The sequence below is a fragment of the Pelobates fuscus genome, chromosome 9 (assembly GCF_036172605.1).
Source record: "Pelobates fuscus isolate aPelFus1 chromosome 9, aPelFus1.pri, whole genome shotgun sequence".
Classification (NCBI taxonomy): Eukaryota; Metazoa; Chordata; class Amphibia; order Anura; family Pelobatidae; genus Pelobates; species Pelobates fuscus.
Window position 1 is genome coordinate 104,571,903 of NC_086325.1, and position 26,222 is coordinate 104,598,124.

A 26,222-nucleotide genomic window follows, 5' to 3' on the forward strand; every position below is an offset into this window, starting at 1 on the left:
TAAAGGATCACTATAGTCAACATATAAAAGCAAGAAAGACAGGTCCCCTAACCTTCTTTCTTGCTTTTATATGAACTTACCCCTAATAAAAAATAAATTTGAGCCTTTTTTATTATTAAAACTTACATCAGTTCCAGCGCCAAGCTCCTCGCCAGGCCACGCCCCCTTTTCCATAAAAATGACGAAATCGCAGGGCCCAATAGGACGCTTCTCTTTGAGAAGCGTCATCGCGCTCTGGTGCACATGTGCGGCCTCACACTGCACCAATCAGTTTCTTCATAGAGCGCCATTGAATGCCGCTCTATGAAAGAACTGAGCGCTCTATAACGCATGTGCGAGATATGTGCACTCGCGAGCTGAGCTGACTGACAGCTCAGCACGCTGTCTATGCCCGCCCCCCTCCTACGGCAACCCTCCAGCCCAAAGTAAGTATGCAAACACTATATAGAGAGATATCTCTATATATAGTGTTTTTATACAAATACACACTGTAACTAAATGTTGTTAAAGGGACACTATAGTCACCAGAACAACTACAGCTTGTTATATTTGTTTTGGTGAATATAATCAGTCCCTGCAGGCTTTTTGCAGTAAACACTGTTTTTTCAGAGAAACTGCAGTTTTTGCATTACTGCCTAGCGACACCTCCAGTGGCCACTCCTCAGATGGCTACTAGAGGTGTTTCCTGGGGCAGTTCTGCACAGTGTGACTGCCATTCAGTGACTCCACCCTTTGCATGGAGACACTGAACTATCTTTATAGAAATGCTTTGATTCAATGCATCTCTATGAGGAGATGCTAATTGTCCAGGGTGGCATTTGGCTCCGTCTTGGCATGATTCCTCGGCTGAGATCGTCAGAATTGACTATCTCAGCCAATCAAATTATTTCCTATGGGAAAGCATTGTGATTGGCTGAAAGCATCACTTCTGATGATGTCAGCCAAGGAGGCAGGTAAGGGCAAAGCCAGCACCAGCAGACTGGAAAATAGTAAGATTTTACTATATTTAGTGAGGCCATGGGGCTAGATAGTGTTTTACCACTATAGAGTCAGGAATAATGTGCGACAGTTCATGAACAGTTTGATACTTTTTGAGATTACTTTTGTAACTAGTTCCACCTGTGACAAATTAGAATGTAATCTGACAAATTAAAACAAATTATGAATTTGAGTAAAGTACAGACGTACTGTATATAAAATATCATGTTCACGTCATCCACAAATTGTATGTATTATAAGTTTACATTGAGATAGCTAAACAAAAAGTAGTGGCAAAATGTACAGAGATCGCGCTATCCAAAAAAAAAAAAAAGGACAAAGGGAGAGGTAACTGTAAAGCAAATGAGATCCACAAGTAAACTATAGCTTGCCCCTACAGAAAAAGTCCAGTGGCTTTCTTTTAATAAGCAAAATAGAAAAACCAAAGTTAATGCAACGCTAAGGATACAGCTACATAAAGTAAACTACTAAAAAATTTAAATACTGTTGCAACATCAATTGAATCTACACTCCATTTGGCATATACAAAAAGAAAATGTACAATATAAAATACAATGTATACAAAATGTGAGGAAAGAAACAGTTGCAATTAATGTAAAACACTCTTGCCAGTTCCAAACAAGCACGGCTGATTATCTGCACAATGCTAAACTGCTCATTCTTCAATATGAACCCAGTCTATAAAAAAACACAAAAGAAATCAATACAGCTTAGAGTGTGCAACAGTTTGTAACCAGTTATGGATCCAAGGTAATCAAAATTGGCCGCGGCTGCTCCGGTAAAATCTCCAACTGGGAGGGGGAAGCCTTCGCTGTGCTAACCTGGCGATCCCTGCGCTCAGTCGGCGTGGAGCTGGATACCAAGGCCAGCAGGGATTAAGTTCACTGATCGGTGATCGTTCGTGTAGAAACTCCTGATCAGTGAAATTCATCTGTTTGTATTTTGAATCACTCTGCAAATATATCACAACCATGATATATTATATGGTTTTTATTAGGATTTACCTGCATATAATGTTTTGTTTTTCTTATATTGCTTTCTGGTTTCTCCAAAGACTTATCCATGGAGGCTCCAGCCTATTACCCAACTATTTGCAAGCGTGCACTGCAAGGAGCACTATCTCTACACAAGAAACAGGACCCCATGGACATCACCAGGTTTAGGTAGCTAACTAAGGGTTGTTGGTGGTTCATAAAGTTGTAAAAATATATTAATCAATTTTTATTTTCTGTTAATTGGCTTACATGCTATAAAATAGAAGTGATGTAAGAAACACACCCTCCAGGAAGGAAACCAGCAAAGCCGGTTGTAGCATCACATTATCTGCGACATGCATTTGATAAGGGTATCTTTCAATCTTTGTAATTGTATTTGCTGTCACATATAGACTAGTGCCTTATATAGTGAACCTCAGAGGTGTACCTTGGATATTTGGCACCCGGTATTTTCTTTTCTGACCCACTCATTCCATTTGCGTCTCTGCTTACCCACTCACCCCCTTTTGTGCCCCTGCCTACTCCCCTTAAACACCCTTTGTGTGCCATTCTGATTCCCCTCTTAGCAATTCTGTGTCAATCCTTACTCCTTCATTCCTTTTTTTTTCCACTTAAACCCTCACCATGTCCAAAGATTTCTCCTCAGAAGAGGGAGACCCACTATTAAATGCTGCTGCCATCTTGGGGTCAGGTAAGAGTGATGTTGTTGTTGTTGGTATTTTTCCTCATATTCTTAGAAATACATTGCTGGCAGTAACCCATAAAAAAAGCAACACTAATTGACAATTTGTGCAATTATACATGTGTTTAATTAAAGGCATAATACTCCGAGCACTATAACCACAGGAATGCCCTGGTGTCCCCCATTGTACGTAATAATAACGTTTAGCATGGTTGAATGTCTTATCTGGGTTCCGCTAGACCCCGCTCATGCCTTCACTACTTAACAGAGAGTCACATGCTCTCTGTCTGAGCTAATCCTGACGGTGCTTAGCTCAGGAGAGCTAATAAAAGATCCTTATCTGACACCGAAGTGGTGGAGGCAGGGAGCTGCACCGACCTAGCAGACCACAGATTACAGATATAGATACTGATAGTTTCCGAGGATAGATCAAGGATTCAGAAGCCATAATTTCTTACACTCTGGGTAGCCATTGTTGTTTAGTGAATGTTTTGGGGTGTTTCCAGGGGACAGGCACCAATGACATAGCAGTATTAAACAAGTGTCTCAAAATAGATTTATTATATTTAGTTATAGGAAGAAGAGTGATATGGAGACAACCTAGTGTTGTGTCTCAACTATTTCAGTGTGGGCAGCCCTGACGATCTGCCAAAATGATTTAATAAACAGGCAATCCCACCATATATATTGTATGGAACCCATTTCCACTCCACACAACCAGCAGTTAGTAGAAATGGATAGAAAATAATTTGTGAAGTGTTTTAGGAGTACAATACCAACAAGACAAAAGTTTATAGGTTTCCTCCTGGTATCGAGAGCTTGTGGGCTTTAATGATGAAGGATAAGACCTTAAGCTAATTGATTATCTGGGAGGTGCTTATCCAGAATTATTTCCTAATTGTGTTTAAACAGGAAAGGGTCACCCTCCACATTATCAAATAAGGGCCAGGTAACATAATTTCCAGATTAGCATCCCCCACACACTGATCCTAAGACCATGGCAAGTTTCCTGTACCTGCTTTTTTCCTGACAGAGACTGATAAAAATAATGCTGCGTTTGTGAATAGCGAAATGTTTCCATTGCGGAAGAGTTTCTTCCACCTACCAGCTCTTAGAGTGGTTTAATGCCATCTGCTCCCAACTAGACCTAATACCCAAACCCACAAATGCTAGACTCTTTTCTGATAAACCCATGGGTAGGAGGCCATTATTTGTCAAGGGTAGGAGAGGGCTTGAGGCAGCTGATAAAGGGATATTCATGCAGAGTCATGTGCCATATGCCAATTCAGGACTCTCCGCAGCATAAAAATATTTGTGAAAATCAAAATAATGCTGCATCTTGGACCCTTAGGATGCAAACAATATTGAGTTTCAGATGGGATTATTTCTCCCCCTCCACACATAAGAGATCACAGTCAATCTCAAGGATGCAAGTAAATCATGATTGTCTGAAACAGATACATGGTTCAGGAAACAAATTTCATTTTAGAGACTGAGATTTGTCTGAACCAAGAAATATAAGGGAATTTCATTTTCCAAGGTCCAATTCAGTTTGTAGAATTGTGATATTGACTGCCTCACATTTGGTAGTGTTCCATTTCAAATTAGAAAGTGCTCCATAATATCCAGGAGATAGATTCTATGTTTTTTGACAAAACAAAAAGCATATAATCAGCCTATGCTGCCACCTTGTGTTCCAAATCCCCATGTCTGAATCCTCTAACATAAACTTTTTGATTTATCACTTCCAGGAAAGGTTCCAGAGACAGGCAAAAAGAAGACTAGGTAACAGGCAGTCATAGCTGGTACCATTGCATAGCAATAAGGCCTTTCTGTTTGGGCATCTACAGAAAGATGCAATCCAAGAGCAGATCTCTATCCCAAATCCCATCTGTGAAATGGTTACTACCTGTCAAAGGCTTTCTCATAATATGTAGATAAAAACAGCATATGCCTATTTTCTTGTTAAATGCTGAATAGTGAAGCGTTGCAGGGTGTTTTACCCATGGATTCTCTACCATAATTATTACATTTATAGATTGTCTGTCACACCTACATTTTAGTTAGCTTAAAAAAAAAAAACAAAAAAAAAAAACCTGCCTCTTATTAGTACACTCCTGCACTTTTTTAAACCATAAAACACATTTTTCCTACCTTCACCTGCTCTTGACATTCCAATTATCTCCAATTTTCATTTTTCACAATTTAGCAATGATCTGTTTTCTCCTCTTCTTTATTTCCTCGGTCTCCCTCAGTATAAAAATCTCTCCTTACACCCACTTCACTCATCCCCCCATCCACATTTACATATGCCCTTCTCTGCTACACTCCCCCCTTCTCTCATCTCATGCCTTACACTAATTTTTCTACTCTCTCACTCCAACCCACAATCGATCTCATCCTAGACCCTATGCACACAAAACCCATTCACACCTCCTGTCACTTTCTCTCATCCTACTTCTAGCAGCTGGTGATGTCTCTCCCAATCCAGGGCCCTTCACCTTCTCTACACACATTAAGACAACCAGAAACCCTACAAACCTCATCACAATACCCTGCCCTTTACCCTCACTTACCAAAATTCATTGTGCACTCTGGAATGCCCGCTCCATCTGCAGTAATTTAAAATCCACAACCATACACGACTTTTTCATCTCAAACTCACTCACACTGCTTGCACTTACAGAGACCTGGCTGTCCCCCTCTGATAGCGCTACTCCTGCCTCTTTATGTTTTGGTGGGCTACAATTCTCTCACACTCCCAGACTCAACTGTAAAGGAGGCGGCATAGGCATCCTTCTCTCCCCTCAATGTACCTTTCAACCAATCATAACTCCCCCTGCCCTATCCTTTTCTTCTTTTGAAGTTCACACTGTCCGCCTATTTAAACCCTCTCCTTTAAGAATTGCTATCATCTACCGCCCCCCCGGTTATCCTAGACTATTCATTGAGCACTTTTCTTCCTGGCTTCCCCACTTCCTCTCATCTAGCACTCCTTCCCTTATACTTGGGGATTTCAATATTCCAATCAATAACCCTAATTGCACTGATGCCTCTCGTCTGCTCTCTGTAACCTCCTCCTTTGGTCGAATTTAGCAACCCATACAGCAGGAAACACTCTTGATCTTGCCTTCACCAACTTCTGTACTGCCTCTAATCTCTCCAATATTCCTTTTCCTCTATCTGACCACAATCTGCTGACTTTTGACATTGGCATACCTAAGACCCAATTGGCACCACCATCTGAACATCACTCTCACAGAAACCTCCAATGTCTTGACCTAGAGCAGTGGTTCCCAAAGTGTGGGTCGCGACCCACTGGTGGGTCGCAGGGCGATCCCCAGTGGGTCGCGCTGACCCACACATCCAGTGCCGCCTGCAGTCAGGCAGACTGACACCAGGAGGGAGCCCGGCGGTTTGCCCTGTATGCCGCCGGGCTCCCTCCAGTCAGTCTGCCCAGCAGCTCCGGTCTGCAGCTCCGCCGGGTGCAGAGCTGCAGACCGTGTGATAAAAGTCTCGCGAGCTCCCAGAGCATTACCATGGCAACACTCAGGGAGCTCGCGAGACTTTTATTACACTGTCTGCAGCTCAGCACCCGGCGGAGCCGAGACCGGAGAGTTACCCCAACGGACCACCAGGGAGACACTGGACCACCAGGGATGTTTAAAGAAGGTAGGGCACAGAGCCCAAACAATGCCCCCCCCCACCCCAATGTAACCCCTTCTCTGTCTACCCCCCACCCCCCACCCACTGTAACCCCTTCTCTGCCCCCTCCTCCCCCTGTAACCCCTTCTCTTTCTGCCCCCCTCCCCCCTGTAACCCCTTCTCTGCCTGCCCCCCTCCCCCCAATGTAACCCCTTCTATTTCTGCCCCCCTCCCCCCAATGTAACCCCTTCTCTGCCTGCCCTCCTCCCCCCCACTGTAACCCCTTCTCTGCCTGCCCCCCTCCCCCCACTGTAACCCCTTCTCTGCCTGCCCCCTCCCCCACTGTAACGCCTACTCTGCCTGCCCTCCCCCCTGTAACCCCTTCTCTGCCTGCCCTCCCCCCACTGTAACCCCTTCTCTGCCTGCCCTCCCCCCCCGTAACCCCTTCTCTGCCTACCCCCCCACTCTAACCCCTTCTCTGCCTACCCCCCACTCTAACCCCTTCTCTGCCTACCCTCCCCACTGTAACCCCTTCTCTGCCTACCCCTCCACTGTAACCCCTTCTCTGCCTGCCCTCCCCCCCTGTAACCCCTTCTCTGCCTACCCCCCACTCTAACCCCTTCTCTGCCTACCCCCCACTCTAACCCCTTCTCTGCCTACCCTCCCCACTGTAACCCCTTCTCTGCCTACCCCTCCACTGTAACCCCTTCTCTGCCTACCCTACCCACTGTAACCCCTTCTCTGCCTACCCCCACTGTAACCCATTCTCTGCCTACCCCCACTGTAACCCCTTCTCTCCCTGCCCCCCTCCCCCCACTGTAACCCCTTCTCTGCCTACCCCCCCACTGTAACCCCTTCTCTCCCTGCCCTTCTCCCCACACTGTAACCTTTTCTCCCCCTGCCCCCCCACTGTCGCCTTTTCTCCCCCTGCCCCCCCCACACTGTAACCCTTTCTCCCCCTGCCCACCCACTGTAACCCTTTCTCACACTGCCCCCCACACTGTTACCAGTACACACACTCCCTCCCACACTGTCACCCTCACCTCCTGTCTCTGCGTGTCCTTTTGTGTCAGTGTGTGTGTGTATTTGTGTGTCTGTGTGTATCTGTGTACATGAGTGTCTGTGTATCTGTGTGTGGGAAACTAAGTGTCATTGTGTGTATCGCTGTGTCAATGTGTGTATTTGTGTGTCTGTGTGTGTGTGTATACACTGCACACATACTCCATACAAAAACCATGCTTACATTGAAACACACATTGTGTATATGTATATTTTATAAACACAATATACACACACTGCATCCACTACACACACACACACTGCAATCAAACGCAAACATTACATACAAATACACCCCTGCATTAAAACACTAAAATGATCTACAAACACCCCTTCATTCAAACACCAACACTACACACAAAAAGCACACCTGCATTTAAAGTCCTACACTACATATACAAACACCCCTGCATTCAGATGCAAACATTACAAACAAGTACACCACTACATTCCAATAGCAACAGTACATACAAATACACTCGTACATGCACACATATACTTAATACAAAAACATGCATTCAAACACTGCTCACAAATATAACCCTGCAATGATGTGCAAATGGTAGATCTCCATCTGGCATATTATTGTTGAAGTTCTCCGACAGATGGAGATCTACCTTTTGGCCACACTTTCACTAGATGGGGGCCCAGAAAACATACTTGCACCACGGTCCTCTCTACATTAGTTCCACCACTAGGATAATCAACGTGAGGTGCCTGGATGAAAGAGCAGGACAACAAAATTTCTGATTCTGAGTTTGTGAGTAAGCAGTTGTATGTCTCTAAAACTGATTGCCATGATGTGTAAAGTTTCTGCCTCTAAAACTGCCATGATATATCAAAATTATGCCTCTAAAACTGCCATGTTATGCCAATTTTATGCATCTAAAGCTGATTGCCATGGTGTGCCAATTTTATGCATCTGACTGTTTGCAATGGTGTGCCAATTGAATGCTTCTGAAACTGATTGCCATGATGTACCAATTTTATGCATCTAAAACTGATTGCAATGGTATGCCAATTGTATGCATCTAAAGCGGATTGCCACGGTGTGCCAATTGTATGCTTCTGAAGCTGATTGCCATGATGTGCCAATTTTATGCATCTAAAACTGATTGCAATGGTGTGCCAATTGAATGCTTCTGAAGCTGATTGCCATGATGTGCCAAGTTTATGTATCTAAAAGTGATTGCCATGATATGCCAAGTTTATGCATCTAAAGCTGATTGCCATGGTGTGCCAAGTTTATGTATTTGAAGCTGTCATGATGTTCCAATTGTATGCCTCTATAACTGATTGCCATGATGTACCACTTTTATGCATCTAAAAGTGATTGCAATGGTATGCCAATTGTATGCTTCTGAAGCTGATTGCCATGATGTGCCAAGTTTATGCATCTAAAAGTGATTGCCATGATATGCCAAGTGTATGCATCTAAAGCTGATTGCCATGGTGTGCCAATGGTATGCATCTGACTGTTTTCCATGGTGTGCCAATTGAATGCTTCTGAAGCTGATTGCCATGATGTGCCAAGTTTATGCATCTAAAAGTGATTGCCATGGTGTGCCAATTGAATGCTTCTGAAGCTGATTGCCATGGTGTGCCAAGTTTATGTATTTAAAGCTGTCATGATGTTCCAATTGTATGCCTCTAAAACTGATTGCAATGATGTACCAATTTTATGCATCTAAAACTGATTGCAATGGTATGCCAATTGTATGCATCTTAAGCGGATTGCCATGGTGTGCCAATTGTATGCATCTAAAGCGGATTTCCACGGTGTGCCAATTGTATGCTTCTGAAGCTGATTGCCATGATGTACCAAGTTTCTGCATCTAAAAGTGATTGCCATGATATGCCAATTTTATGCATCTAAAGCGGATTGCATTGGTGTGTCAATTGTATGCATCTAAAGCGGATTTCCACGGTGTGCCAATTGTATGCATCTAAAGCGGATTGCTATAGTTTGCCAATTGTATGCCTCTAAAGCGGTTTGCCATGGTGTGCCAATTGTATGCCTCTGAAGCGGATTGCCATGGTGTGCCAATTGTATGCCTCTGAAGCGGATTGCCATGGTGTTCACTTTTTAAAATACGCATTAAAAGCAAGTGGGTCTCGAAAAATTACCATTTTGAAAAGTGGGTCTCGGCCCATAAAAGTTTGGGAAGCCCTGACCTAGAGCATTTCTCCACTAATCTCCAAACTCTCCTTTTACCTATCTCAAACCTCACCTGTCCTTGTTCTGAAACCTCCTTGTACAATTCCACCCTCTCCTCTCAACTAGACATCATGGCACCTTGTACATTTAAATGCCGCAAGCCCCTCCAACAACAACCCTGGCACACCAAGCTCACTCGATACCTCCAAAAATGCTCCAGAACTGCTGAACGCTGTTGGAGAAAGTCTCACTGTGCATCTGACTTTCTGCACTATAAATTTATGCTGAGCTCATACAGCTTGGCTCTTTCCTCTGCAAAAGTTAATTACTTCAATACCCTCATAACCACACTCTCCCGCGAACCCAAACGACTATTTCACACATTTAACTCTCTTCTTCGCCCTGCTGTACCTCCTCCACCTACTAACTTGACTGCCTCAGACTTTGCAACTCACTTCACTGACAAGATCTCTACAATCAGAAGAGAAGAGATCTCTCATCTTTCTCCTCCCCCTTGCAATATTTCCCCTAACTTCACTCCCTCTGCTGTTCTATGTTCATTCGCACCCGCTACATTGGAAGAGGTTTCTGCTCTGCTCCAGTCCTCCCGCCCCACCATCTGCTCCCTAGATCCAATTCCCTCGCATCTCATCCGTACTCTGTCTTCTTCTCTTTCTCCACCTCTCACTAAAATTCTCAATCTCTCTCTTTCCTCTGGTATATTTCCATCGCCCTTCAAACATGCAACTGTAACCCCAATTCTAAAGAAGCCCAATCTTGACCCTAACTCCCCATCCAACTATCGTCCTATCTCGCTACTGCCTTTTGCATCCAAGATCCTTGAAAGAATTGTGTATGCGAGATTGACAGACTTCCTCGAATCAAACTCTCTGCTAGACCCGCTTCAGTCTGGTTTCCGCGCTAAGCACTCTGTGGAAACGGCACTGACCAAAGTATCCAATGATCTACTCGCTACAAAATCTTGTGGTCACTACTCTATCCTAATTCTCCTTGACCTGTCTGCAGCTTTTGACACTGTTGATCATCAACAGCTTCTTCTCATCCTTAGCAATATCGGTCTACAAGATATTGCTCTCTCCTGGTGCTCCTCCTACCTCTCCCAGCGCTCTTTCAGTGTTTCTTTCTCTGGCTCTGCTTCTTCTCCCCAACTCCTCTCTGTTGGTGTCCCTCAAGGTTCAGTCCTTGGTCCCCTACTGTTCTCCATCTATACTGCCTCCCTTGGTAAACTCATTAGCTCCTTTGGCTTCCAATATCATTTCTATGTAGATGACACGCAAATCTACCTGTCCTCTCCTGATCTCTCCCCGTCCCTCTTGACTAGTGTCTCTGACTGCCTCTCTGCTGTTTCTAACTGGATGGCTGCCCACTTCCTTAAACTAAACTTGACCAAAACTGAAATTCTGGTCTTTCCTCTCTCAAGTGTTGTTACTCCTGTGTCTGTCTCCCTCCAAGTCAATGGTGCTACCATCATCTCCACCACGCAGGCTCACTGCCTAGGTGTTCTCTTTGACTCCGACCTCTCCCTCAAGCCTCATGTCCACTCTATCGCCAAATCCTGTAATTTCCATCTCAAAAACATTGCGCGCATCCGCCCCTACTTAACGCCAGATGCGACTAAGGTGTTGGTCCATTCCACTGTACTTTCTTGCCTTGACTACTGTAATCCGCTTCTCAGTGGTCTTACGTGCTCCCAACTTGCGCCGTTACAGTCCATAATCAATGCGGCGGCGAGGCTCATCTTCCTGTCCGCCCGCACCTCCCATGCCTCACCCTTCTGTCAGTCCCTACATTGGCTTCCTATAAAATATAGAGCTCAATTTAAAATTCTGGTTCTTGCTTTCAAATGTCTACATAATGCTGCTCCCACCTATCTATCCTCCCTTATACACAAGTATGTCCCGTCTAGGCCCTTTCGATCTGCTGAAGACTTACGTCTATCTTCTGTCCGTACTCCCACCTCTGATGCTCGCCTTCAAGACTTCTCGAGGGCTGCACCGTTCCTGTGGAACTCGCTTCCCTCCTCCGTTAGATGCTCACCCAGTCTCCACTCCTTCAAAAAATCATTAAAAACCCACTTCTTCATAAAAGCGTATCAATTAAACTCTTAATAGCTCCCAACTGATTCCTCTTCTGCAACTGTCACTAGTCTAATACTATGCTTACCTTTTGTGTAATTTTACCCCACTCCCTCTAGCATGTAAGCTCATTGAGCAGGTCCCTCAACCCCTCTGTTTCTGTGTGTCCAACTTGTCTGGTTACAATTACATGTCTGTTCGTCCACCCATTGTAAAGCGCTGCGGAATTTGACGGCGCTCTATAAATAATATAATAATAATAATTATATATATATATATGTTAAAATAAAAACAAAAATCTGTTACTTGCACACTACCCCAAAGCCCTATGCACATTTAAATAACTGGAGGTTTTTAGTATCACTCCAATGGCCAATAAAGTGGAAGCTCACATGCCACTTCAAGGCAAAGCTGAGTCCTACACGAACACTTCACCTTGCTACTTTGAGCTAAAAGTCAAAAATCTCTAATGAGAGAGAATTTTTTTTTTCTAAATTCCTATGCACTTATTAACCCTTATTAGTGTGAGCATGGGGTGGGAGGCAGCACAGTAACATGGCTGTGTAATACAAAAAAGAAAATACAAACATAAAATTAAACCCTGTGTTCAAACCCCTTACAGCAATGGCTATAGTACTCATCAGCCCCAATGCATAGAATAAACAACAAAAAAGTTACCTGTGCACTATCTCAAATCCCTATGTATATTTAAATAACTAGGTTTTGTATATATTTTTGTGTTATACAGTGGGTTATAGTATGAGTGTTCCATAAGCAATTCCTGGTAAATCCGTTTTAGAGTGCTTGTGTATACGAGTAGTTAGAGCTTTCATCTGAGCCAAGTGATCAATCGTTTTATGCCCTTTAACAACCCTGTTTGTGATATTTTGCATGTGTGGATAATCCAATGGCAATTCCAGCTCTTTTGGCCCTTTAGGTATTGCTAAAATAAACATGCACTTCTGAGCAGTGGTTCTTCCGTAAGGACCAAAATATTTACAAAATACAGATTAAGGAAAAGGGCACACAAAAAAAAAGTAGTTTTAAATTTTGCAAGGCTACTCTGTTTAAACGGTAAGTGTTTTAGTTAACATGTTAATCTCCTTTGTTAAAATTAGTGTAGGACCCACCGATATTGGTATACTGTGAACTAGCATAATATGGCCATACGGTTGATCTGAATATTTGTTTGCTATAATAGGTGATTTTAAGTAGCCTTTTAAATTTTAAAACAGTATTTAAATCTGTAATCTGTATCAACGAGCATGGGCCTTCTCTCAGGAACATTTGGTCCCCTGCAGTTAAGAGATATAATTTTGAATGGAGCTGGTTGATAAGCCATGAGTTGAGGCCCATCCTGTCTGGCAAAGCTATGTGAGAACTGTAAAAATAGCAGAAAGTGCAGCATAAGAAAGCAAAAAGAATGAGAAAAATTCTTAGTGGCATAGAAGTGGATATAACAATGAGTTTCTATGTGAGCAATCTTTTTTATACAGTTGCATGCAGTGTGTCTTAGTGACTGGGTAACATTATTTATTGGGGGGGTTTTCCGTACATTTATAGACTAAACAATGTACAGAAATAGAAAGTACAAAGCGCTATTAATACAAAACACGTCAGTTACAAATGCAATACTATCCAGATGATGTCAATTGTGGAGTACAAAAGGCTTGGCATACATCAACATTTAGGAAATACATGGTGGTTAATAAATACATGTTGGGGGGCGGGGCCTGACCGCCAAGCTGGATGGACGTGGGGCACCTCGGCTCCCTGAAGAACCCTTCATAAATGGGCTTAAAATTACCCCTTCTCACCTGCAAAAATCCTTAGCTACTGTGAGAGGGACAAGGTGACCTGACCAACACCCCTTGGTGCCATAGTCAGCCCCCGTCCTATCGGCGACACGGACTGAAGGGCAGATGGGATTGCGGCCTGCCGTGAGGCTCTGGCGGGAGAAGCGGCCGATCTCCCGTGCTTAGTCCGGCAGGACCGCTCGCAAGCCAACTGAGGGCCCCGTTACCCCCCCCGGGGGGGTTATCCCGGACCCCACTGGGGACGCAGTGGTTCCTTGGGACATCTAGGCGGCAAAGAGACCATCCGGGGACCGCATGGCAAAAGTTAAAATGGCCGCCGCGCTACTGAGAGACGGAGAAGAGAGGAGGAAGCACCAGAACACCGTAAGCTGACAGCAGCCAGGAGACCAACGGCGAGCTCCTTCCGCACAGCGGATAATATAACAAGGGTATACTCCACACGCAAGCTCAGCTTACCACCATGAGAACACTCACACCTTGGGTAGGTGGGGACTCTTATCAGGACTCTGACCTTGCCAACATATAGGGGAACAGTGAACATACAAGCTCCATTCCACTCCTGGATGACAAGCCCCAAACACTGACATAATCTGCAAAAAACACAAAGAACTTTCATACTGCAAAGACTCCAGGCTTAGCACAGCTGCAGGAATGACCGCTGCTAGACATGTATATAATAGAGGAGAGTGTACCCCTTAACTTAGCACCCCACTCATGATACCACTGTGTGCTTCCTACGGCAGATTCTCCACTTGCAGTTTCCCACAGAAAGCATTTCAAACGCCTGAGCCTGCATGTGTACCCGGCGTTCTACTGTCCCCTGGTGGCTAAACTCTGCTAAGCGTATAGAAATCTGTAATTGCTGTTAATATGCATAGCCTGTAACTCAATACTACACTGACTTAATAGCCTGCTAAGCTACTTAAGACCATACAGCTAGATCAATAACAATAGCCTGTCTACCTAACTGACAATGTATACCTATAGATGTATGCCCGTATTAATCGTAAGAAATTAACCTAACTCAAGCTCTGACCAAGCATGTATGTAGTATAGGTGTATACGTACAGTCGAAACTACAATGCTGAAACTGCTTATACTCCTAGACCATATTTGTAATCTACTAAGGTATTCGTGTACTTAAACCTGTTTCAAATGTAAAATTGTGCATGTTACTCTTGTGCCCCGCATGTTCCGCGTGGGAAAAGCTGGAGGACTGCCTTTGGGGCACCTCTTGCCTGTTTATGTCACATCTATGCACTATAAAAATAAAGAATTAAAAAAAAAAAAAAAAAAAACATGTTGAGCGCCATAGATGTAAGTTTTGTTTTGGTCAGACCATGTATGTCTTAATAGGAGCCTGTTGGAGTAACGAAAACTAGCTCTAGTTAATACCTTGAAAGTAAGCCTACTGGATTCATACTGAACTATATAAATGGACGCATTGCCAGAAAGAATAGTAAAAGAGGAAGGGACACTTCCAGAAGCCAGCTGTTTCCTGTGCTATTCATAGCAGATGTTTTGTGGCTCGCAGCTGCGAGTTAATGCGTTTGTAAATGTCTTGTAATGTAGGAACAGGGGTTAGAAACTATATACAAAGAAGTAGTGTGTGGTATGTGTTGTGAGAAAGAGAGTGGTTTTGTGGTGTTCAGTGGCAGAACTAACGTAGACAGGGCCCGAGGGGGGGGGGGTTAAGTAATGAAAGAGTGTGGGTATTGATGTCTGATATTACATACCACTATCAATCCAGGGGTCCCAGATCTTGTGAAACACCCTTGGTGTGACATGGATTTGAGCTGTCAATCTGTCCATCTCTAAAGTTTCTATGATTTATAGTGGTAAGGGTGCCGCTAGTGCTATGTGCACCGCCAATTTGTTCTCGTGTCTAGTTATGGTATATGTTTTGATAATAGCAGACCCATGAGTTTAATGGGAATGGTTTTCCTAGTACTATTTCTATAAGTGATTGGATCTCCAGGCGGAATCTCTGCAGTTTTGTACATCACCACCAATAAGGGAGGTAAGACACTGTCCCTCCACACAGCTTCCAACAATCCGTGGTCAGCCTTTGTCCAATTTTGTGCAGTATTTGGGATGTGAGATGCCAGCAAAAGAGCACCTTGTAGGCATGACCCTTGTGCATTACACAGATTGTACTTCAGTCAGTTGGTTCGTTGGGAGGTTCCAAGTCACATCCTTTACATATGGGAAAGTCCATGCTTTGTCTCTCAAATGCCGTGGGAGGTGCCGTGCCAGGTTAGCCAGGTTTTGCAACCTGAGGAAGCAGAAAAAGTCCACGGTGCACAGTCCTTCTTATTCCAGAAGGTTAGCATATTCAGTGGGTTGGTAGTTACAAAAGAAGTGCAGGAATCTAGAAATGTCATGTTCTTTATAATTGCGAAGTCCGGGAGGGAACATTCTGTTTCAGAGGATTGATGTCAGTGGAGAAAAAAATGAAGGAAACTCAAAGTTAAGCTTAAGTCTGTCCAATAAGTTGAGGAAGTGGGTTATGGTTGGTGAGGTAGGTGGAGCCCTATAGATCCTTGTAATCCACATATATTGTGAAGGATTTTCCCATCCTAAGATAGCATGCTCAAAATCCACCCAATGCTTCTGTTCCAGTGGTGCATGCCACTGTTGTACCTGGACTAATTCGACTGCATGTTAATAATGGAGAAAATGTGGTACCCCGTGAGTTTAAGGCACATGCATAGTTGTTCTACACAACCGTTGTCTCTTACCTCTCCAAACAAACTTCCCCATTGTCGATTGTAGTTTCTTAAACTATGATATTTTGATAGGGATTGATGTGTCTGGAATAGATAAAGAAAACTTGGTAGGTGGTTAATTTTACTTGTTACATAGTTACATAGCTTAAAAGAGACTTGCGTCCATCAAGTTCAGCCTTGTGGTAACTCTCCCTAACCAGGATAGAGTCCCATGGGTTCCCATCACTGTAGATCACTAGAAGCGGCAAGGAGTGTGTAATTCAGTTCGTAGAGTGGTGGACTAACGATTCTAAGAACGGGTTTAGTCTGTTCGCTAGGGCTTTTGTAAGAAGTTTAATATCAGAGTTGAGTAATGAAATCAGGCAATAATGTCCTGAGTCAAGATGGTCCTTCCCTGGTTTGGGGATGAGCAAATGTTTGCAGCCACCATTTCAGTAGGGAGGGATTGTCTATGTAGTAGGGCATTGAATACCTTACAGAGATGTGGGAGCAATAGATCGCTAAATGTCTTACGGTATAAGGCTATAAAGCCGGGTCCTGGGCTCTTGCCTGGTTTACAGGCAACTGCTGTGCTGTACTGAGGAAGCTAAAGATGTACAATAGGCAAGAAATAATAACATTTAATAAAATAATTACATTACAAGAAATAATAACATTTGAAGCTCTTTGGCCACATGCATTTTAAATTATGAGAGGAATCCCCTAATGTCCCTCTGGGTGAGTGGGGCACCAGGGTCTCCATCGTGTGTCAAGCAACATCCCTCCAAGTCTGAGTCAGATGGCATTGCGCATTTGGGCCTTGTGCAGCCTCCCCCCATCTCATAACGTAGCTCAGTGTTGTGGCGCACTTCGATTCCATGTTCATGCTCCATTACCCTCTTCTATTCTATTAGCTACCTCAACTTTGGTTTGACCTTTCATTATTATACTTGCTCCATTTTGTATTTGCCTTTTTTGTAGCCCCCCTGACATAGCCTATTCTTCTGTCTCAAGTAATCCAGTACTCCGCTGCAAACTCTGCCAACCTAAGCTGTCAGCTAAAAATAATATAATTCCAAGAGGTCATAAAACCATTTTTTTTTTTTTTTAAATCCTTTATTTTCAGGCTTGTGATGCCACAACAACATTGACAATCATATTGTAAGCATAAATTTAGGTACACTGCCATGGCATATGAGAGAGTTGCAATTTTTATTTTATTTTAATAAACATGCTGAGTAGTCTAACTTAAGGAAGAGCAAGACTAAGTAGCAGTACATTCTGACAGCATGAGTAGTCTGGAAAGCACTTACTAACACTAGTGTTAGGTAGATGTTAAGGTAACATGCTTGCTATGTTTAAAAAAAAAAAAAAAGAATAAAAGAAGAGATTATTCACAACTAGTGAACTCGATCAAAGTGAAATAAAGAGTAGGCCTGGAATGTCAGACTAGGCAAAATATTAGTAGTGATAGATTATGACTGTGACACAGGAGGGGTAAGTGTCGGTTGTCGTTCTGCGAGACGATCCCAAAAGGCCTGGCAGATTGCCTCATATCTTGCTTCGTAGGCTTCTCTCCAATTCTGGCCTGTCAGGCGCGTATGGTTTTGCTGAGGTTTCAGTGCGACGTTCATCTTGGACGAGCCGCATGGATTGCAAGGTTCCTCCATCCACTCCTCTTGAAACAGGCTTTAGCAGACCCAGTGAGGACCGGGATATCCCCCACCAGGCCAAAGGGGAGGTGGGGGGTGTACCGGACTCCAAGTGCTGTTTGCCCACTGGTAGGAGATCAGACGCGTCTCCCCACCATAGGCGCACCAGATGCGCTTCGAGGCCTCAGATGTGGACCCGGGTGATGTCCAGCAGACTTTCCCGATTCAGGCTCAGCAAGGCATGCTCAGCTATTGGGGCGTTAGAATATTTAAAAAATTCACTTTCGGTAACAGTATGCTCTGTATATGCGTAGTTGTGGCTCAGATTGTGGGGAGCTACAGGCAAACACATCCGGCTATGTTGGAGATCAAGCCTGCCCCCTATAAAACCATTTCTGATAAGATCCAACGATATTCATGTCATCATCACAATGAGATACTTTACCAGCATCAAAATTGTATTTGCATACATGTATCACCTTTAAAGATTAGATTGTTATGAAGGGATAACATAGGGATATGTTATCTGGCACTGAAGACAATTTAAGATGTGAATGAATGAACTATCTATAAAATGTAGGTTGTAGTATTTATTGTAGCCACTAGATGTCATGCAAGATATACCTACACCCAACTAAAAGTATGAGTAACTACATGTTATGACAGGAGAGAAGTAATAATGACATGGCGTCTCTTGAGAGAATGCTGCTGGGTAAAATAACGAAAAGTATGGTTAATGCAAGAGCCAGCATGTAACTGAAATATGCAGACTTATAATACTGTGTTCTCATCCCCAGCAAGTGCCTGCACAGTCTTATCAAGCTGAGTTTACCCAGTTGGGCAGTAGAGATGGAGACCTGTATCCAAGAGGAGGTTTGGCTGTATTACCAAGAAGCAATAAATATTATTACTAGTTGTGTGAGTTCTGAAAATAAATAGACACTTAAATAATTAACGTAAGAAAATTCCAACCACTTAAAGACTTTAATAGCCCTCTGTTTATCTACTCCTATTGCTATTCAGGATGAATATCCAGAAGTGGAATCATTGTGGCTGATGACCCAGGCTTGGAATACAGGGATCTTCCAGTACAGTGTGAAGAGATATACCGATGCAGAACGCTGGTGTGCACTGGCCATGCGCATGCTTAATTACATTGGGACTTTAAAGAGCAGTTATGAAAACCAGGTGTGAGGGGGAGAATGCAAAAAGGACTTACAAACGACAGTGAAATAGGTTTACATATGATAAAAATGTCAGTGTTAAAAGAAACAGACAGTAACAAATTAATAATTAAGATGAGACATTCGCTGTAATGTTTCATTTTCACTAGCAGAGAATTATTTGCAAAATATGCAAGGAAGGACCCACTTACTTCACTTACATGAAGTTGCTCTATTTAGTCATTTAGACTTTTAAGATCCAAACTTGAGCGCTTCTAACTTACTATTACCTTAACCCCTTAAGGACACAGGACATGTGTGACATGTCATGATTCCCTTTTATTCCAGAAGTTTGGTCCTTAAGGGGTTAAACTCATATAACTTCATTATTAAGCAATCCAATGTTCCCAAAGGTTTGCTGTTTCTTCATGCAGCTCTGTGTACCCATGGCAATATGTCATCTTATGATGCTTTAGCATAATTAATTAAAATTGAATTAGTTTAGCATTGATTATATATACAGAGCTCAACATTTCCACTCGTCCCTTAGTTAGTGAGTGAAAATTTACTTGAATAGAAAGTGAATAGAAATTTGTCCCTGGTGAGTATGCCATGGACTCTCTTGGCTTGCAGTGAGTAAGACGTGGCTAGCAGCAAAGGACTTGAAATGTTAGGACTTTTGTATTTACACATCTGCTGTTTCAATGTTCGTGTCATTTATTCAGCTTTCAACATAAAGATTTATTTAATAGACTTGCAGTAAGTTGACAACCGATATGCAAACTTTAGGTGCATAGGCGTGCGCACGGGGTGTGCCGGGTGTGCCTGGGCACACCCTAATCCCCGCGGCATGCCTATGTATTGAGACCGGCAGGGGAGATCTCAGGATCTCTCCTGTCGGCTCATGCAGAGCCGGCGCTATCCGAGTGCCGGCTCTGCTCTTATCCTCCCTCCCCACCGACCCACAGGCAGGGAGGGAGGCAGGAGAGGACCCTATTGCCAGCAGCTCCGCCGGGTTCCTCTCGCGAGATCTGAGCGTTGCCGTGGCAACGCTCAGATCTCACGAGAGTGAACTCTAGCCCCCGCAGGCTAGAGTTCACTCTCCACTGGACCACCAGGGAAGGCAGCAGCAGAAATGATCCCCCCTCCCAGGCATAATGTAAGAAGGGAGGGGGGATATTAAGCAATCTGCCCCACCTCCACTGGACCACCAGGGAAGGCAGCAGCAGCAGCAAGGTCCCCCCCTCCCTACAAAAGGTAAGAAGGGAGGGGGGATATTTACTAAACAGCACCCACACAATACACACAATCCCCCAAACATACAGCACACACAAACAGCACCCTCACACACACACACACACACAAACACACTAACAGCACCCTCACACACACACATCACTCTCACATATACACACTAACAGAACCCTTACACACACACACACACAGCACCCTTATACATACACACTAACAGCACCCATACACACACACAGCACCCTTACACACACATACAGCGCCCTCACACACACAGCGCCCTCACACACACATCACCCTTATACACACACAGCACCCTTACACACACAGTGCCTTGACACACACACAGCGCCTTGACACACACACACAACGCCCATACACACAGCGCTCCTTACATGCACAGTGCTCCTTACACACATCACCTTCACACACACAGCGTCTATACACAAACACACAGCAGTATATGTGTGTGTGTGTGTGTGTATATATATATATATATATATATATATACAGTAGGTAGAAAAGAGATGCACTCTATGGTCTTTCAACAAAATCACTGGTATTTAATATACAATATCACAATATAAATATGATCGATCTTGAGGAAGACCTGAATAGGTCAAAATGTTGATCATATTTATATTGTGATATTGGATATTAAATACCAGTGATTTCGTTGAAAGACCATAGAGTGCATCTCTTTTCTACCTACTGTCTATACCCAGCGTGGGATTGCACCAGGGCATACTTTTCTTCATTTATAGTCCTTAAAAGGGTGAGTGCCACTATCTGTATATATATATATATATATACGCGGCGTGTGTGTTTGTGCTTTAGGGTGCACACCCTTATACAATATGCTGCGCACGCCTATGTTTAGGTGAAATAGTTATACTCACACAAGCAGGGTTCCATACATAAACTAACCTAACTTTAATCACTAAGAGATGAACAACTATGTAGCTACGTTGGAATCATTGCACTAGTAGGATTATAACTAGCAAGTATCCAAAATAGTGTTACAATTCTCCAGTTCTGCACCTACTAATTGTCCTAAAGTTTGCAAGACAGTTATTAACTCCTCTAAGCGCATAGTTTAAAGTGTAAACTCTATTATATTCCTAGTAATCCTAATTACCCACATCTTCTGATCTCTTGTTCATTTCTTTAAATTTTATTTGTACAACTGATGAAAAAAATAACACCAATGTGTTGATTCTCTGCCTAACTCTCTTGGTTATAGGGGTAGTAGTATAGTATTAAAAAATAGTGAAAACTGTCAAGAAGAAGCCATGGTCTCATGAATACATACATGTAAAACTAAATTAACCATAGTGTTAGTGAGGTAAAGGGAAAGGGAAAAAAATGGGTGGTGGCAGGAAAGGATATTCTCTTATGGGAAGGGGGGAAACAGGAACAGAGAGGGCCATCGTATGGTTGTACCTGTGGTTGGGGTGAGTTGACGACAGGCAGTGACTGACTCCATGCTGCAGTGTTGTTAAAATCTAGTATAACTAGGTTATATATTTGTCAGACTAATCATTTTGTAAACCATCGCACCATCATTTCCATGACCTGTATTTTTTAAACTTTTTACTTCCACTGTGGGTTGGGGGTTACATTTATTCCATTAGAGACAGGAGTATAGGGCAGTCCTGTTGTGGCATAGTCCTACTTTCAGAAGGACATCATTTTGAGAAGATGCCGCAACATGAACAGGACTTTGAATATGCCAGCAGATGTTGCTCACTGATTAAATATTATATGAGCGCATAGAGCCTCTGTACAAGTGTAACAATAATGAAAAGGTTTAATTCTAAAAAACAGCTCCAACTTAGCTGTAAAAGATTAAAGTGTCTGCCATGCTTTTCATATTTATTGTTCTATCCATTATTTCATCCCATGATATCACATGACAATTCATTCTACTTCAGGCCCTTTTCCGGTTGGAAAACTAAGGATATCAATGGTGTAAATGCCAGAGAAGTGATAGTTCCTCTTTAATTAAGTGAATTTATTTCAAGATACCAAAAGAGTGGAGAAAATTTCAGAGAAATGTCACAATCAGCAAAAAGACAGACCATGCTGACAGTAGGGCTAAACATATAACCAGAAAGCCTAATCATAATCCTACACTATACCTAACCCAGCATTAACCCTTACCTTACCCTGTCACTAACCCAAAACCTAAGGAATGCTCTCTGCTAATGTCAGTACTGATATCAGGGGAGGGATTTCCAAGCTAAAACAATAGAGTGCTGTAGTGTAGTGGTGTTGTGGAGACAGGCTCAGACACTGAGTGTAGTGGATACCAGCCAATGACAAAAAGGATAAGGTGAGGCCTGATAGAAAGCAGTTGTTATTGGGGGATTCTATCATAAGAGGTGTTGAGCTGGACAATAGTGGCCTTGTGAGATGTCTTCCTGGAGCTACTGCTCACAGAGACAGGAGACGTATTTGTAATATTGTTAAAGGATCACTATAGGGTCAAGAACACAAACATGTATTCCTGACCCTATAGTGTTAAAACCACCATCTAGCCCCCCTGGGCCCCTCATGCCTCCATAAATATAGCAAAATCTTACTGTATTCAAGCCTGACGCTCTAGATCTGCATGATGTTTGCCTCAGAAAAACAAGCTGTCTGCTGACATCATCAGAAGTGGTAGCCTGATCCAATCACAATACTTCCCCATAGGATTGACTGAGACTGACAAGGAGGCAGATCAGCGGCAGAGCCAGCATGATTCAAACACAGCCCTGGACCAGGGCCAGATTAAGAGCCCAGTGGGCCTGGTGCTGACAATTATGATGGGCCTATTTACAGAATCTTATTGACCAAAAACACTATCATACCTCCCAAGCATCATGTATCTGATGGAGATGGTGTTGGAGGGAAACTCAAAGGATGCAGCTATACGAAAACACATACTCTATGCTAATCTCTCTCTAATTTATGCTTTCATCTCTCAAGTAAATCCATATCCCCTAATAGCAGTGTCCAGTGAAGCAGGAAGTCAATGTGCAGGGTAAAAGAGTGTGCCACTAGCGCAAATCAGGTGACCAGACCTGCCAAAAGGGGTGAACATGCCCAAAAAGGGGGCATGTTTGTCCAAAGAATTGGAAGGCCAGCCTGGCATGAATGCATGCCAGCCTGCCTGCCAATCATGCAGGCTGTCCAACTAAGGGCATACTATGCAGGTATTACCCTGAGCTTGACATACATGCATCAAATGATGCGCCTACTCCATGCTTTCTAAGGACAGTCCCCTAGCACTCATGTCCACTTGTCTCCTTATCATCTTACTAGCAGGCAGAAGTTCCTGGTAAATAGTCTGAGACAGAGAAAAGGTGTATGTAGTGAGTGTAGAAGAAAGGGGACATGCCACAGTGTTAGAGAGACCAAAGTCTGCATTATCTAAACTAATTTTATTGTCAGCCAGTCCACACAGGATTTGTTCTCATGCATCCCTCTTAAGCTTCCAAACTTAAAGGGACACTATAGTCACCAGAACAACTACAGCTTATTGTATTTGTTCTGGTAAGTAGAATCATTCCCTCCAGGCTTTTTGCAGTAAACACTGTCTTTTCAGAGAAAATAACTCTAATGGCCACTCCTTAGATGGCTGCTAGAGGTGCCTCCTGGGGCAGTGCTGCCTAGTGGGCAGCACCGCCACTCAGTGTCTCCACCCTCTGCATGCAGACACTGAACTTTCCTCATAGAGATGCATTGAATCAGTTTATCTTCATGAGGAGATGCTGATTGGCCAGGGCTATGTTTGACTTGTGCTGGCTCTGCCCCTGATCTGCCTAGTTGACAGTCTCAGCCAATCCTATGGGGAAGCATTGTAATTTGCGCAGACCAACACTTCTGATGATGTCAGCAGACAGAGTCAGTTCAGAAGCAGACAGGGACATAGCCAGCAGCTGCAGACTTGAATACAATTAGGAGTTTACTAAATTTAGGGAGGCAAGAGGGGGCCAGGGGGGCTAAATAGTGGTTTTAACATAATAAGGTCAGAAATGCATGATTGTGTTCCTGACCTTCTAGTGTTCCTTTAAGCAAGAGTATGTGAAGAGTAGTTAGGGTTGCCACCTTTCTTGGAAAAAAATACCAGCCTTATACATTTGAATAATTAATTAGTTATGCGTGACATAACATGATGTAAATCACAAGGAGTGACATAAGAAAATTCTGTAAAATCACCAACAAACTACTCACAGTTTGATTCTGCTGTATAGATGGATTGCTCCCAGTGTCACAAGTCACCCAGTCTCAGTGTCCCTATCACAGTGTCAGTGTCCCCATGTCACCCAGTCCCCAAGTCTCCCAGTGTCTCAGTGTTCCTATTTCTCCCAGTGTCCCCATGTCTCACTGTGTCCCCATATCACTGAGAGACCCGGGGATAACTGAGACACGGGGCACTGAGACACTTGGGGACACTGGGAGACATGGATACACTGAGTCACTAGGGACACTGGGAGACATGGGGGCACAGACACTGGGAGACTAGGGGAAACTGGGAGCCATGGGGACACTGAGACACTAGGGACACTGAGACATGGGGACACAGACACTGGGAGACATGGGGACACTGTGTCCCTTGTGTCTCCATGTCCCAATGTCTCAGTGTCTCACAGTGTCCCCATGTTTCTCAGTGTCCCCATTTCTCCCACTGTCCCTGAGCTGTAGAGCTCCTGACTGGGCTCTCTGTGATGTGTAGCTGCTCCCCCATGGATCAGTGAGTAGTAGAGAAAGGCAAGGAGGGATATGCTGTAACTTCCTATCTCTGCCTCTCTCCACACACAGTGACTGGAATTGCAGAGTAATTTCCGTTTATACTGAGAAAAATATTATAATGTATAACTGCAATTCTGGCACTGGCCAGGCAGCCTCAAATATCAGCTGTGCCAGTAAAATACTAGTCAGGTGGCAAACCTAAGAGTTAGTGTGTAAAAAAAAAAAAATTAATATATATTTTTTTTTTAAATGGGCCTATTCCATGGGCCTGGGCCTGGAGCTGCAGCTCCATCAGCCCCTATGTTAATCCGGCCCTGCCCTGGACAATCAGCATCTCCTCATAGAGATTAATTGAATCAATGAATCTCTATGAAGAAAGTTTAGTGTCTGCATTCAGAGGGAGGAGACACTGAATGTTTGGATGCATTTTAGGCAGCCATGACCCAGGAAGGATCTCTAACAGCTATCTGAGGAGTGGCCAGTGAAGTTATCACTAGGCTGTAATGTAAACACTGCATTTTCTCTGAAAAGACAGTGTTTACTGCAAAAAGCCTGAAGGTAATGATTTTATTCACCAGAACAAATTCAATAAACTGTAGTTGTTCTCGTGACTATAGTGCCCCTTTAATATTTTTATTGGTGATAGTGCAGAAGGTCTTGATGGTAAGGTATGTCTTTTTGCTGATGATACTAAGATATGTAACAGGGTTGATGTTCCAGGAGGGATAAGCCAAATGGTAAATGATTTAAGGTAAACTAGAAAAATGGTCAGAGCGGTGGCAGCTGACATTTAATGTGGATAAGTGCAAGATAATGCATCTTAGATGTAAAAACCCAAGGGCACAGTATAGAATATTTGATAGAGTCCTAACCTCAACATCTGAGGAAAGGGATTTAGGCGTAATTATTTCAAATTACTTAAAGGTAGGTAGACAATGTAATAGAGCAGCAGGAAATGCTAGCAGAATACTTGGTTGTATAGGGAGAGGTATTAGCAGTAGAAAGAGGGAAGTGCTCATGCCATTGTACAGAACACTGGTAAGACCTCACTTGGAGTATTGTACGCAGTACTGGAGACCGTATCTCCAGAAGGATATTGATACTTTAGAGAGAGTTCAGAGAAGGGCTACTAAACTGGTTCATGGATTACAGGATAAAACTTACAAGGAAAGGTTAAAGTATCTTAACAAGTATAGCTTGGAGGAAAGATGAGACGGGGGATATGACAGAAACATTTAAATACATAAAGGGAATCAA

General features: G+C 43.3%; 1 protein-coding gene across 1 annotated transcript in view; it reads left to right on the top strand.

Annotated features, from left to right (window-relative positions):
- Nucleotides 1–26,222, top strand: part of TEX11 (testis expressed 11) — a 270,524-nt gene that overhangs the window by 238,423 nt on the left and 5,879 nt on the right. Inside the window, exons 27-29 of the mRNA XM_063433451.1 lie at nucleotides 2,054–2,162; nucleotides 18,609–18,729; nucleotides 18,835–18,999. Coding sequence (XP_063289521.1) covers nucleotides 2,054–2,162; nucleotides 18,609–18,729; nucleotides 18,835–18,999 — 395 coding nt within the window. The remainder of the gene's footprint in view (nucleotides 1–2,053; nucleotides 2,163–18,608; nucleotides 18,730–18,834; nucleotides 19,000–26,222) is intronic.